At 53.1% G+C, this 15,924-nt stretch overlaps 1 protein-coding gene across 1 annotated transcript in view; it reads right to left on the bottom strand.

Annotated features, from left to right (window-relative positions):
• The window catches only part of NXN (nucleoredoxin), a 51,493-nt gene extending 36,360 nt beyond the window's left edge, over nt 1–15,133 (bottom strand). Inside the window, exon 1 of the mRNA XM_084273195.1 lies at nt 14,762–15,133. Coding sequence (XP_084129321.1) covers nt 14,762–15,079 — 318 coding nt within the window. The 5' untranslated portion in view covers nt 15,080–15,133. The remainder of the gene's footprint in view (nt 1–14,761) is intronic.
• Nucleotides 15,134–15,924: the final 791 nt, after the last annotated feature.

Below are 15,924 nucleotides of genomic sequence, written 5' to 3'. Positions count from 1 at the left end.
GTCCTGGAGAGTCCAGTGTAGGGATATGAAGGTGATTGAAGGACTGGAGCATCTCCCCTGCAAGGAAAGGCTGAAAGAACTGGGGCTGTTCAGCCTTGAGAAAAGAAGGCTGAGAGGGGATCTGATCAATGGTTATCAATAGCTGAAGTGTGAGACACAAGGGGAAGTAGCCACCCTCTTTTCAACAGTCTGTGGAGACAGGTCAAGGGGTGATGGCTTCAAGTTGGAGCACAGGAAGTTTCACACCAGTATGTGGAAGAACTTCTTCACAGTGAGGGTGAGGGAGCCCTGGGACAGGCTGTCCAGGGGGTGTGGAGTCTCCTTCTCTGGAGAGATTCCAGACCCATCTGGACGCCGACCTGTGTGACCTGTCCCAGGGACCCTGCTTTGGCAGGGGGGTTGGACTCGATGGTCTCTGGAGGTCCCTTCCAACCCCTACGACTCTGTGGTTCTGTGTCTCCAGTGGACTCTGTCTGGTCCTCAACTACTTCAAGGCTGGTTACAGCTATTTAACAAGTGGAAGAAGACAGCACGCACAGCTCACCTTTGCCCCTTGTTCAGGTGTCACTGAGAGGCTGTAGGTGGGCACAGGGACAGTTCCATCCAGCACACGAGCTGCTTGGAGCCAGGCACTGTCCCAGCAGCTGCAGAAGTTCAGAGCAAACACCAGCACAGTGATGATTCACATGCACATACCTGATGACTTTCCAGTGCCAGCATGCACTTTTACACAAGGTTGGTTTATCCTCAGGGCCAGCAAACTACCGTGCAAGAAGCACCCACAGAACAGCAAAGGCAAGCCATAATCTGTGCTAATTGCTGGAGTAATTATAAAGTAGAAGATCAAACTAAATACCAGAAGTTTGAGCATTAGTAAAGCACCACCTTCCTTCTCAGGAGCTGCCTCTCAGACCTGTGCCTTCACCAAGGACTGCTCATGCTGAGCCAACTCCACGGGCCTGAACAACTGTTTGAGCAGATGACCAAAAAAATAATAAACATCAAGAAGTTTTCTTTTCAAGGTTTGACCTTATTTTCTCTTCAGGGTGGCAGGATGAAAAGACATTTCTATTAGGCAATTGGAGTTTTCCCCACAACAAGCACGAGCTGGCATGTTCTGAGAGCTTGGCATTTCAGCCTCAACTCAGTAAGACAGTAATTGCTGCACCTAAGGGTTTCTCAGCTCTCTAAGAGGAAGCAGAGATTTTCCCAGCTTTACCACCACATACTTAAGCCATGAATTGAGGGATGAATCACAACTTTGAATTCTTCACTATGAAGCCTGGCAATGAATGTTGCCACTTTCTGGCAAAGAAACCCTAAAACCCCCTGATCTCCACCCATGACATCATCTGCAAACAGCGAGGTGATTTATGTCCTGTGCAGCTCTCCTGTCCTGTGACTCCTTCGCTGCTGGGGGTGCTGGGGCATCCCTGTGCCCAGAGGGTCTCTGCCATGGAAGCAAATGGGTAACTATTTGTTCTGGGTAATCCTCACTCTGGCTCTTGGGAGCCGAAGGGAAGAAGCAGCTGGAGAGGGGCTCAGCCAGAGAGGGGCTCAGCCAGAGAGGGCAGCTACCACAGGTAAGTGGATTCAATAGGATTTATTCCCCCCCAGCCATATGCCAGGTGTAAATCCCATCTGTGGTTTCAAGCCCCAAGAAGAAAAAGGAGCATCACAAAGACAGAAAGGAGGCATGTGAACTCTGCACACTGACACCAGGGTGATGGGGACCCAGTACCCAGGCAGGTGGATGCCCAGCCCCAAGATTTCAACATGTTTTAATGTTGGTTTAACCTACCAAGCCAACCCAGTCAGTTGGTTTGGGATAGAGACCGAATCCAAGGGACAAACTTCCACCTCTTTGTTTCGTCCCTCTCCCCTCTGAGCAGCCTAGCACATCCCAGCTGCATGAGGGTGGCCTGCATGCAACATAGACCACACAGGGCTCAGGGGTGTTTCATTTTTATAAAGGAGCAAAATCTGGAGCTGTCCTGCAATTCAAGGCAGGGCTGCTTGGAGCAAAGTGACTTTCTGGGCAAGGCACCACTGCTCTCTCCAGCCTGGTCCTTGCAGCTCTCTCCATCCATCCATCCATCCATCCATCCATCCATCCATCCATCCATCCATCCATCCATCCATCCATCCATCCATCCCCCTGCCCAGACAGCTCTCCCTACCCTACCACATCACCTCTTCCTGCCTCAAGAGCCACTTTCCCCATACAGCCCTCAGGGATGTGCCCGGAGGGAAAGGCAGGGACAGCCACCTACCCTTCTGCCTCACAACGTGGCAATTAACTGGCTTGAAAACTGCCTCTCTAGGCAAAAACCTGTCCTGGGAGCGACTGGGGTGGCAGACATCTACTTTGAGCACCACCTACATGATAAACAACTTCTGCCAAGTGGGGCCCTGGATGCTCCTGTCACACACAGTAATTAAAGCATCAGTCAAAGGCACAGTGCATTAACACAGGACAGAGGTGGGGAAGGGAATGAAACTATTCTGTCTGAATCTCTGCAGCTAAACTAAACCTAAAGCAGATCACATCTAAAGAGGTAAAAATGTGAAAGGCCTACAAAGATTCAAGAAATCTCTTTTAAGAGCCAGCTTTCCCAGTGTTTGCAGAGAAGGCAGAAAACCAAAGTCTCTGAGTGCTCAAGTGGAGGACAGCAAAGACGTGGAGGGCATCGCTGCGCTGGCAGGCAGGAGCACACACAGGACGATCCTTTCTTAACTGTCAAGAAAGCATTGCAACAGAGGTGGCCAGTGGGGCTTTGAAGACAAGGGGGAGGCAAAATTGGTGCAGCAGCCCAGAGCTTTTTCCATCCCTTTAGAAGCAGAACGGAGTCGAAGCTGTGCCATACGTTAGCACTTAAGTAGTCCCTGCCCTCGGTTTCCACCATCTGCGCTGCTCTCTGAAACTCCCCATCTCGTTTGATTTATTGCTGCGTGTCCCAGCCAACATCAGACCGGAGTTATCAGGAGTCTTGGTGGGAGGTATCCAGCTGCTACGACCCACTGTAGGAATGAAGTGTGTATATGCTCCAGCGTGCATTGAGAAAGCCGGGCAGCAAGTTCTCCTAGGGAAAACTTCCCATGCTTTCAGATTAGCAGATCAAGGCGCCGACATTAAGACCTTTCCCCTTCTATATCTGTGAAATCCAGTGCTTAGGACACAAAAATGGGTCTTTTCTAACCCTGGAACGAAGCGATTTTGGAAGCGCGCGGCGCGGCGGCGGCAGCAGCGGGGGGCGAGGGCTGCAGCGGAGGCAGGGGCAGGCAGGGAAGCTCAGCAAGATCAGGGGCTCAGCTTCATGTGCTGCGTGGGGCTGGCAAGATGGGAACGCTCCCAGGATACTGGGATCACGGAATCCCAGCAGTGTCAGCTGTGGAGCCCCGCTCTGGTCATTCATCCAGCCCCCCAGGCTCCTCTTGCCTCAGTTTCCCTGCCTGGACAAAGACAGCAGACCTTCCCTAATGCATACAGTCATCTGCAAAGCTCCTGAGCACAGAAATTACAGGGAAGAGCTCGTTAGAAACAGCCTGTAATGTAACAGCAATCCAACCTCTGTCCTACAGCCACAAACCAGAATTAAAAAGGGAACACCCTGAAAAATAAGCTTGTAGAGTCACATCAGCTGCTCAGAAGTCAATAAGCACAGCTCCCTGCCCTCTCAAAACACCAGCTAGCAGTTGATAAATGAAGAGCATTCCTGCAAGCTAAACATCCAGGCAGTACTGGCAAGGCAGGATTCGTAGCCTGGTGTCTGAGTGTCAGAACAGCAGTCAAAACCACACGGGTGTGGGGAGAGGGAGGAAATAAAAACACATTTCTAACACCCTGGTGACCTGTCTGATGCCGAAATCCTGTCATTCCCAACTATGTGTGCCAGGACCACCCAGCCCCTGGGCTGCATTTGGAGGGGTGGAAGCACCACAGGTCCCAGTGGCTCCTGGACTCATGGGCTTCTTGAGGGCTGAAGTCACACGAAGGCAACTTCTCCTGCTTCACAGGTCTGACAGCAAACCTGGCAACTGTCTTGTCCTTCCCACACCATCGCAGGCCTGGGTTCCTTCAAAACCTGTTCTACCCTTGCTGTCTTCCTCCTGGTTCAGTTCACCATGCTCCCACACACCACAGCAGTGGCCAGCAAAGAGAGGATGGGATGAACCGGGACCCATGGTGTGTCCTGGACTCCCAGGCAAAGGGATGCTGAGCTGCAAACACAGCGGCCACAGCCCCCAACCAAAATTCCTCATCCAGACCTCCAGCCCAGTGTGCCAAGCTTTTAACTAGCTGCAAGCAGAGGGGATGGAGCAGAGATCCCTGGCAACACTAATACAATCACCGTGGTTCTCCTTTTTTTTGAGAGAGAGGCAGAATAATCCTTTTTGAGCTATCAAAGTGGGGGAGAACCGACGTCTGTTCGGATTAAACCGCTTGGGTCTTACGTTTTTAGCTCCAACTCTTTCCCGACGGGTGGGAGAGGTCTCCAGCTTTTACTCAAAGGCATTGCCCTTATGTAGGGCCTGTCAGCAGAGGATTGCAGAGCACCTCACAGGCATTTAATTAAAATCTACAACCCACCCAGCACGGGAGGGATTACCAACAGGCCCCCCGGCTCAGACACCAGCTCACCAGCACTAACATCTCATTCTCCAGTACAACCCAAGCGTTCGGCTCAGCTGCAAGAGCACAGCGGTCCCCAACCTCACCCAGGTACCAAACACACCCCAACAACACAGAGCCTCCAAGATGGGAGAGGCCAGGAGGACCATCCAACAGGACAGGCTGGCAAAGGCTCTTCAGCTGACTGAGCCACAGCAAGGACACAGGTTCAGGAGACAAAAAGCCGTGGTTTGTACTCCTCCTGTACCCCTCTGCAATTTAAATACTATACATTCCCAAAGCATAGGGACAAATTCACCCACCCAACAGCCCTGGGGGGGGGGTTCAATAAAATGGAAAACCACCTCTTTTTTTCTTTTCCTCCCCTCCTTACCTGCGGGGTGAGACTTTTGCCGGTGGAATTAAATCTATTTAAACAAAAGTCAGTTCAGACATCTGCCTTTGCACAGTGTCAGCTGCAAGAAATGAGCTAACATCCAGATGCAGTGGCATGTCAGGATTAGCCCAGGCTGGGGCAGGAATGCTTCCATGTATGGAAAAATATTGGAGCAGTGAAACCATAAGCTTGGAGCAGAGCAAAGTGAGAGGCCCTGTCAATGGAGTCGTGGGCTCAGGTTTAGAGGATTTAGCAGCTCAGATCCGCCATAAGATCCTCAGCACGTATTACAATAAATTTCACACTTTTTCCAGAAGGGAATCCCACAGCAACGCTGCGAGGGTGAGATCCTATACCCCCCCTGTTTGCTCTGGAAGCAGGGACAGGACCACTGGGTACCATTAACGTTCCCCGCGCCGGGCACAGGCTGGGGCGTTGATGGGAGAGGCTCTGGCGAGTACAAGGCCGCTGCTCACGCTCGCCCGCCCGCCTCTTGGCAGCTGCCCTCCTCACAGCAGGCCTCTGTAGAAGCCAGCTCGGAGCTGGCAGGCTGGGCGAAGCGGTGGCACTTCAAACAGAAACACTGAGCTGAATCAGCACGGCTGGGGAGCCGGCGCGTGCCTCTGCCAACACCGTGGCAAGGGCAGCAGCGACTGCCGAGGCTCAGGGAGAGAGCCGGCGCGGTGCTCTCTTCAACTGGCCCAACACAAATCAAGAGAGCTCATTTGTCAGCATCCTGAGCTAACGCTAATGAAGTAATGGCTATGACTTCATCTCTCCATTGGGAATCTCCTGGGAACCAAGGAGAACTAGAATTTCTCTCCTCGGCTCGCTCAGGCGGTTGCAATTCATTTCAGTTGCCTTCTCCTCTCTTCTGCAAACATTACCTAATTCTCACCCAGATTCTTAAATCCTCACACTGAAACATAAAACAACGCTCCCTTCTCAGCTGTCAAAGCCCAGCCCTACAGAGATCTCGCCCACTGGGAGCTGATCCCCCCCCGCCACCAGCTGCACTCCTCCTCCCCAGGGGCCAGGCACACCGAGCCCCCATCTGAGGATGCCACCCACTATTTTGATATACCTCAGCCATGAAATAACAGATCTGGTAAGTCCTGTCAAATTCATTTTAAATAGGGACCTTTGCACCCTTTCACTGTTAAAATATTTTCAAGTCAGGTTTGATTTAGCTACAGTTGCAAAGACTGACAAAACGCTGCTGGAGGATGGCGGAGTCTCTCTCCTTGGCTGGGCAGGACAGCTTCAACTGCTGCCAATCTTCTGGGATGCAAAACAGGCACAGCAACCCCTCACACCACCCTGCTGTGACAGCGCTTTGCTTACCCAAATTGGCTGTCGAGCCTCACCCCCAGCCACCCCACTGCCATCCTCACTGCAGTCCTTTGGCTTCCTGCTTTACTCTGCCCTGGGTTTGCCTCCCCGCACCCCGATGCTCTCCCCCCACCTCCCCCCAAGCAGCATTCCTGGTCTCTGCGGTTGGGATGGCACCTATCCTTGAAGTGCACCCTTTATGAACCAGACTCTCCCTGTGTTCAGGCTCTGAGCCCAGCGCTCACCTCCCTGCTCAGGCAGGGAGCCAGCATCCCCCCCCTGCCCCCAAACTCCCCACGCCTCACTGGGGAGCTCCCATCGCTTCCTTCTGAGGCCAGAGGGGCTTGCAGGGCTCCAAGGCAGGGGGGTGAACACATTGCAAAAGCTCCACTAATGCCCTGATGCAACCAAAGCAGTCACTCACACTAAAGACAGCAAATTCTTCACATATTAATTGTCGGTTGCGATCGTTTGCGATGTTGAAAGACAGACGTGAGAGTATGCAGAAACCATCCCTGCATCTTCTTACTTCCACCCTTCCCCTAACAGTCTGCACTCTCAGCCAAATCAATAACACACTGTATTTTCTTTGGAGAACCGAGATGATGAGAAGGTGATCAGCTATCGCACCAGACACGTTGTAATATGAAACACTTCCATAATTCACATTCCCACGAGAGGATTTAATGTGTCTATTTGCTTATTTGTCAATTCATCCCGCTCCCAGTTTCTCCACTGGCCACATCTTTATGTTAGAACCTACAGATTTCACTCTTAACTGTGTTTTACACCTACAGAGCATCAGCAGAGAAGCAGCAGCCCCAGCCAGCACAGAGGAAGCTGCCCAGCAGAGAGGGCAAAAGCACACTCCCAGTCCCCATCCCGAGGGGAATTAATATACAGAGAGCCCAAGACACATTAATTCAAGCACCCTCCCCATGCTCACACTACTCCCCCCCTTCTCGTAGCCGTCGTTACCCAGAGATGGCACAAGCACAGCGATCTGTCTAGCAAAACGTTTCAAATGTATCATGCATTACCCTGTGATGTGCCACGGAGCTGGTTTAGAGAAGACAAACAGCTATAAAGTGGGGAAAATTCAGTATTCCACCCAGCCTGAAAGCTCAGGAGTCAGCTCGTTATTTGCTGAAAGCGGGGGGCCTGAAATTATCTGTGAGCAGTTCAAAGCTGCAGTTAATTCAACAGCTCTACTTTCAAAAGCATAAAAATCACAGATTCCTGGAGTGTGTAAGCTTTTTAAAAATGACAAACTACTAACTGTCAAATCAAAGCAGCAAACAGAAATCCACATGGCTGATAAGACAAATAGTTGCATTTTAAGGAGTAATTAAATATCACTTTGGAATATTTTGCTTGGAACTTGCTCCCTTGATAAAAAGTGGGAGGGGAGGAAGAAAGAGGAGGAGGAGGAGGCGGCAGCAATCCGCACACACCAACAAGCTTCTCACCAAGCAAACGCTGAGGCAAGCCCTGCTCAAACCTGTTTTCTTGAATACAGAGAGTTCAGCCCTACATCTCACATCAAAACTCCAGCAACGAGGAACAGGCGGGCGCTACGTTGAAATCTGCCTGGTCAGGGAGGAGGGTGCGTGGGGCTGGGGCAAGAATCCCGCTGGTCTGATCACCATGGAGTGCAATATCTTCTGACTGGGCTTAGATTAAAACCATACCCCAACTTCCATGCTGGGAGCGTTGCTGAAAGGAAGAGGAATGCAAAACAGAGCGCTCTTACCCAGATGCGATTCGGGAGAAGTGAAACCCTACCCCAGCTGCATGAGCTAACCCTACCATGAGCTGCTTTGAAACATTAAAGCTGTGTCCAGGAGAAAGGATCACAAAAAAAAAAAAGAGCTTCACAACACTCCCTGGACTCTCTCCAAACCTGTCCCTGCTAACAATGAATTTCAGGCAGTACTAGGAAATACCTACGGGCAACGGTGCAAGCAGCCAGCTTACTGTGTTTCAGACTAAACCAACCATCAAACCGCCCTGAAGAAGCCACCATCCGAAGGCACACACACCTGATACCAGTTTTTGGGAGAGCCCAGCCCAAGACCCAACCATGTGTGTTCAACAAAAGCACACCCCCCCCCTGCTTCTCCCCACCATGGAGCTGGGAGGGTTTGATGATGGAAAGATCTCCAAGGACTTTCAGAGCAGGTCCTCAAGCACGGGTAATTACTGCCTGAAGGATGCAATAAACAGCACAGCAGATGACACATCAGCAAGACATTTAAAATACTAACTCTCCCCCAGGGAAAGTGCTCGGGCAGGCCACAGTTTGGATACACAGGGAAATCCAACCTCCAAGGACGCCGGCGATGTTTTTGCAGCTACTGCAGGACCAGGACACAGTCCCCAGACTGGCTGTCTGCTGAGAGCAGGGACTGCTTCCTGGATTGCACTGAGGGATTAGGGTCCTGGCACCAGAGACGACTGCTAATTGCATGAGGGGTCACTGCAGAGCTGCATAAAATACACTCAGAAACTATCTGGAAAAGCAGCACCACCAACAAGAAGAAGAATTGCAGAATGTTTTGGCTTCCACATCCTCTGAACGATGTGGAAACACTGAATCGCTTAAGCCTCAGTCACAATCGAAGTTCACTGCTGTAGTTCTCAAAAATCACACAGGAAAAGGCTCTGTTACTTTGTGCCTCCTTTTGTAAAGCTGCTACAAGTCCAGCTCCTAAAAGAAGGCATTTCTGGGAGAAGAACTGCACACCGAGTACTTCCCAAAGTCAAAGGCTGCTTTGCTTAGGTTCTGCAACCTGAGAGTAACAAATGAAATTGTCAACCCTGCCTTTTGAAATGAACGTTTTCATTTCAACATCTGGATTAAGATGCCACAATGAAAAACAGCACGCAGGCTTCTCTCTGCTCCTTTCATACAGCTCCCCATTCTTATGTTTCAGAACCAGCGAGTTTCAAAGCGAAGGCTCTGCTGGTGCTGCTGATGCCTCGCTTCTTCCTCAATAGCCTTATGTCATGAAAAGACCATATTCTTCAAATCTACATCTCCGCGAGCCAAAGATTTCATATACATTCCCACCCCAGAAATACAAAGTCAGGAATACAGCTGAAAGCGATTACCTAGATATTTTGATATGATGAAACTCAAAAGCTGCTTCAAGTGATTTACAGAATTTTCTGTTACACAAATCCCACATCTGTGCTGACCACTCGCCTCCCAGATCTCAGCAGATGGCAATTTCAAACAGAAAAAAAATCACAAGTCCCTGAAAATTAGGGTGTATCTTAAACTGTAATCAAGGTTTTGAGGTGTCCCCCCTGAAAAACACCCCCTGTACAGCCTAATTTAATGACATTTCTACCTTCTCCCCATGGTTTATTGCACAAACTCTACCTACAAGACTAGCACCATATGTTGTATTAGGAGAGGCACCCACAGCAGATGATCTTCTTGGGCAGAGGGAAAGAAAATGCCATGTTGTTGGGAAGATGTGGGGGAACAGAGAACACCAGTTTAAAAGAATGAGTGGGTATTTTGTAAAAGCCTTCACCAAGATATCTGACAACAAGAAAGAGGTTCATTGCATTTTACCCCATCTTAAGACCACTGTTTTATTTGCAGGGCTGAGGATGACCTACCCCCAGCACAGAAGGGGAGTTGTTCTACCTGCATCCAACTCGGATCACCTACCAGAGCAGCCAAGCCACTAAAACCACAAAACCCAGAACTACCAACTTGGTCCCTTCCCCCTCCTCAGGGTGAGAGAGAACAGGCATCGTCTTCACGCGCAGAGAAAAACCCCGTGCTTCTGCCACACAATTCAGCAAAAGGACACATTTTGGGTGAATGGGGCAGAAAATATACACACAGGGTGTACAGATGGAGTACTGAGTCCAGTTCTGGGCTCCCTGGTATAAAAAAGCCAGGGATCTCCTAGAGAGAGTCCAGAGGAGGCTACAAAGATGATGAAGGGCCTGGAGCATCTCCCCTGTGATGAAAGGCTGAGTGAGCTGGGGCTGTTCAGCCTGGAGAAAAGAAGACTAAGGGGGGACCTTATTAATGTTTATAAATATCTTAAGGATGGGATGCAGGGGGGAATGGCCAGCCCCTTTTCAGTGTCTGTGGAGACAGGACAAGGGGCAATGGCTGCAAGTTGGAGCACAGGAAGAACTTTTCCCCAGTGAGGGTGAGGGAGCCCTGGGACAGGCTGCCCAGGGGGTGTGGAGTCTCCATCTCTGGAGAGATTCAAGACCCATCTGGACACCGACCCGTGCAATATGAGCTGGGGAGCTGCTTTGGCAGGGGGTTGGACTCGATGATCTCTCAAGGTCCCTTCCAACCACTATGATTCTGTGATTCTATGAGATACAACCCTTAATGTAAAGCAAAACCACGCTGTCCCAGCCCAAGTGTATTTTACCAGCACGAACAAGGAGAAACCCTCAAACCCCTTTCATATACTTGACTGAAGAGTCGCAGCACCATCATCAACGTGTTTTGCCTTTATTTAAAACCAGAGCAGAAGTATTTCAGCTCCAGTAGAAACTGGTTTGCCACCCCAAGAAAAATCTGGGAGAGGAATTAAACCCAGCGGAAAGTGAGCGCCGGACAAGAGGCAAAGCACAGGCCCTCCGCCGCCACGGCGCTGCGTGACTGCACCCAGCGAGCTTAATTAGGAGAGTCAAGATTAGAAAGAATGAGGAAGGCGACCAGGCCAAGTAAGCAACAAGCAAAACAAAAGCATGGGGAAATAAACAGCTCAGCAGAGAATGCGGCCAATGTATTTATTTTTCTTCTAGTAGGAATGACCGAGCTGTCCTGCAGCAAGGCAGCACAGCAGGACAGCACGGCCTTGCCCTCCTCCAAAAGGCTGCCTGCCATAAACCCTCAAGGAGCACCTAAATTCACCCTTACCAGAGTAAGACTCTGCAGCAGAGATGGTCCAGAGCTCACCAAAATTCTGGGGTCTTCCTGATAGCAGGGAGGGTGCTGCCCCACCAGACATCGGGGCACGTAGACAGACGGGGGCTGTTTACATTAGGGAGGTTCTCAGTAGCGATGGGGAATTAAGGCTGTGATTAAATCAACCCTCCAGAACTCGAGCAGCTGTTCGTGCAAAGAGCTAACAACAGGGTGATGTTAAACCAAAAACCCCAACCGAAACAAAGACACGGAGCAACATCTCTTCCCCCATGTCCTGCTCAGCAGCGCCAGGCATTATCAGAAGACAAATCAATTATCAACAGCTGCATGGAGCTACCCAAATCTGGAGAGCTTGACTGAGGGATGTGTATCATGAGCTAACAGCCTCCAATCTCATTTGGCACGATACAGTTTTCTTCTTAAAATAAAAAAACCACCCAATCATGCGGCTGGCTGTGGCTCTGATGGAGGCACAATGCCACCCTCTTCATTAATCAAAGGCTTTTCCCACGTCCAGATGTTTGCTGACTTGTACTGCTTTCTTTTATTACTGGTTTGGAGGCAGAAATTGCTACATTGCTAAAGTTACCCAAATTCAAGCGGCTCTTGCAAGACGCACAGGCTGCTGTGCACTCAGTAACTGCACCCTGGCATTACTGAGTTACCCAGACATTCAACCAAGAGTGGCTGTTTTCTTTGACAACCCAGACCACTTTCACCAGCAGCCATGAGGGTAAGATGCTGTTTCACTTTTAGGACTGTGGGAACTTTTCTGTAGAGCCCAAAAAGGAGCCTGGCTGTTAGGACTCATCAACTTTCAACGCCCAGGCTTTGGGAGAGGGAGAAACATAAAACCCCCAGTGAGTACCCCAGAGAAAGGCACAGTGCACACTGGTAACAGTTTCAGCAGGAAGCCAGGGCTGTAACAGCCACATTAGTCAGTAATTCCAAGCGACAGAAGGGATGCTACAGGCAACACGGGATAGGAAGTCACCTCACCCCAAAGCTTTTGCAACCTCAGCGGATAAATTAACCTATGGGAAGGAAAGTGCTGGCTGGACTTCTGGAGGTCTTTGGTCCTGCAGTCACCAACGTGAGACCCAGTCGGCCAAATCCTGCCACCTCCAAGGACAGAGTGTCCCCAGCCTCAGAGCTGAGGGACAGAGCTCAGCTCCCAGCCCAACAATCCCACCACTCGCTCAGTCTCTGGTGTGTATCTGTGAGACCCCTTCTCCCCATAAATCTGTACCATTCTCTGGGGCTTGTCTGGTGTTGGGTTTAGGAGCAGCCTTTAGCTCAAAGGAACCATAGCTCAGAAGGACTGCCTACATTTTTCTAATGCTTTTGTTTTTAATCAAATTAAGTCTGCGAGGTACTGAACATATGCTAGACATCCCCAGCTCTCACTGGCATGTTCTTGAAAAATAGAAAGTTTGTGCTTTTCTGCAGACTCAGGTCATTAACCTGACTATGTAAAAATCAGCCTATTATACAAGGAAACTTCCAACTGCCTGAACTACAGGTTATAAATCTCCTGTTTAGAAATCCGATATCCTGACATAATTGCCCTTACAACTTACAAATAGGTTCTCTGTTATCCCTAGATTAAGCTTCCTCCAAAACCACACCACATCTGCTTAGTTTTGAAAATATACAGCACAAGCTTCAATTACTTTACACTCCGCACAAAAATAATCCTGAATTTAACTCAGGGCTTCTTGGAGTAAGAGTTTAAGACCCCCATAATCTTTTTATTTCATGTTTTCTTGCAATCTAATAGATGGAAGCACTGGCTGGCATGTACAATTAATGCCACCTTCCACTTCTATGATTTCCCAACCACTTAACCAGGCTGCAGTGGAATTTTTAAAGCAAATAAGGCAAGCAAAATGTCCCACCACCTAAATAATCTGAAATGTTCTGTAGGGAAATGGCCAGTGACTAATTAGAACCACAATCTTTTCACGCCCCTGTTTAGTTTGGTGTTAAAGAAACTGAAATGAAACTGTAGTTTCTCTGAAGGATGAAGCTTCTGTTCCAGCTCCCCTTGTTAATTAAACTGATTTCAGGCTCCAAGCCATGAACCCTTCCTACAAGTTCCCACCTGGGCTCCAAAGGTGCAAACTGGTGGCCTCCAGCAGCAGCACCCAGGTGCATGGCTTTGAACAGAACGAGGTTTTGCAGAAACAGGGGGCTTAGCAACAATCCCCCTTGGAAAACACGCAAAAAAAATCAGAATCTGAGTTTCAAACCAGCTACCCATCTTCTCAGCAGAGGGGACATCACACGGTGCAGCCAAACAGCCAACTTTTCCTTCAACGACTCCCTTGCCTAACGAAGGGTGCGCAGCCCTTCACAGACCAGCTCAGGATGAAGTCGTACCTCCCATCCCAACGCTGCCTCACAGACCCCAAGCACAGGGGATGCCTGAGGGGGGCTCAGCTGGCCCCCAGCCCCCGGGTACCAGCATCACCCCAATCCCCGCTGAGAGCCGAGCCCACGCCTGCCGCTGCCTCCCGACCGCAACCACTCAGCGGAAAAGTGTTTAGAAATGGCACTGTGGGGCACCAGCTTTTTAATTCTCACTCAACAGCTTCCAGAGATGAGGTTTGCAGAGAGGGGTTGGGGTTTTTTTTTAAAGCAACCAAGACTGCGAGCTGGAAGGGATGTGGAAGCCCGGGGCCTTTGCCTTCCTGCCCCTCACAGCCCTCCTCCCTGTCTGGGTCTTACAGAGCGCTTTTTGTCTGACACCCGTCTTTGAGATTAGACTCTGCTCTTCAGCCCAGGGGCTGTAAGTTGCGGAGTAACACCGCGCTGCTCGAGGAAGAGGAATGAGGAAGAGCATCGCACCAACTCGCACGCCGGCTTCGCCAGCGGCTCCCAGGCGAGCGGCGTCCAACTCGCTCCTCAACCACCCCGAGTCCTCCCGCCGCTGCTGGAGGCCACGGCCCCTTTCCGTGCCCAAACCGGCTCCGGAGCCCACGGGAGCCCCATCCACGGCCCACACCGAGGCCTCTTTCCCCCAGGATAAGCGGCCGTCGCTCCCCAGGTCCCAGGATTCAGCCCGGAGAAGCGACTTCCCGTGGCAGGGGCTGCCCGCCGCGCCGCTGCCCTTCTCCCCCCGCCCCGCTCGGCCGGCGGGTGCCCGTCCGGCCGCCCCGCTGAAGCCGCGAACCCCCAGGCCGGGCCCCCCCCACCCTCCCCCATCCGCGGGGCACGGGGCCCGCGGGGTTTTCCCTCCCGCACGCCGCGGGAACCGGAGGAGCCGGCGTCGTCCCGCGGGACGGGAACCGGCGCTGCCCCCCCCCTCCACCCCCCCCGGCATCCCCCTTCCCCTCCCCGGGCTCCCCCGGGAACTTTCTGGAAGGCGCCCACCCCTCGCCACGCGCCCGCCGCCACGCGGGACCCGCCCCGGCGCGCGGAGGGGGCCCGGCCGAGCCCCGCCGCCCCCAGACAAAGCCCGGGGCGCGGCCCCCCGGCCCCGCCGGCCCCGCGGTCTCACCTTGCGGTGCTTGTCGGCGAAGGGCAGCGCCAGCCAGGGCATGGCCCGCACGGCCTCCTGCCACTGCTGCTGCTCCTGCTCGGCCGACACGAAGACGATCTCCAGGCGCTGCCCGCCGGCCGCCGCCGCCTCCCCCCTGAAGCGCCCGTAGAAAGCGGCCAGGCTGGCGCCGAGCTGCGCGCAGGGGCCGCCGAGGCTGCAGCCGAAGTAAAGCCCAACCAATGAGACCCCACGGGCGGCCAGCGCCGACACCGCCACCTCCTCCCCGTCCGCGGCAACCAGCACCTCGCCCAACACCTCCGACAGGGCGCCCGCCATCCCGCCCCGCTCCGCTCGGCTCCGCTCCGCGCCCCGCTACGCCCGCAGCCGCCGCAGCCCGAGCCGCGCCACGCCCCGCCAGGGGGCGCTGCCGAGCCGCACGGCCCCCGTGCCCGCCCCCGCCTCGGGCAGCCCCGCCCCCCCCCCGGCCGGTATGGAACCGCCCGGTACGGCCCCCTCGGCCCGGTACGGTCCGGCCCGGCATGGCACGGCCCCCTCGGACCGGAACAGCCCGGCTCCCTTGGCACGATAGGGTACGGTATTGCCCGGTGCGGCACGGTACGGCCCGGCACGGTACTGCACGCCTGGCACGGGCCGGCCCCTCGGTTCGGTACCGCCCGGCACGGCCCGATACGGCCCCCTTGCCCCAGTACAATACGGCACGGCCCAATCGGACCAGTACAGCACGGCACGGTACCGCCCAGCCCAGTACGGCCCGTCCCCATCGGCCCGGCCTTACCCCTCGGACCGGACCGGTACCGCCCGGTACAGTACAGCGACTTTGGCACGATACCAAACGGGAAAGACCCGGCCCACTCCTCCCAGCATGGCCCCCTTGGACCGGCTCGGTACCGCCCGGCCCGGCTCAGCACGGTACGGCCCCCTCAGCTCGGCACAGTACCGCCCGGCTCAGTACGGCTCGTCCCGGCTCAGCCCGGTTCCAGCCCGGGCAAAGCTGGCCCGCCCCTGGCACGGTTCGGCTCCGGCCAGGCTCGGTTCCGCTGTCATGGCCCCATCAGAGCTGGCCCGCCCCTGGCACGGTTCGGCTCCGGAAAGGCACGGCCTTGGCACCCAGCCCGGTTCGGCTCCGGCCCAGCCCGGCTCGCCTGCTCTTGTCCCGTCAG

Source organism: Gallinula chloropus (genome assembly GCF_964237585.1).
Source record: "Gallinula chloropus genome assembly, chromosome: 19".
In the NCBI taxonomy this organism is placed as follows: domain Eukaryota; kingdom Metazoa; phylum Chordata; class Aves; order Gruiformes; family Rallidae; genus Gallinula; species Gallinula chloropus.
This window is presented reverse-complemented; position numbering and strand designations above follow the sequence as displayed.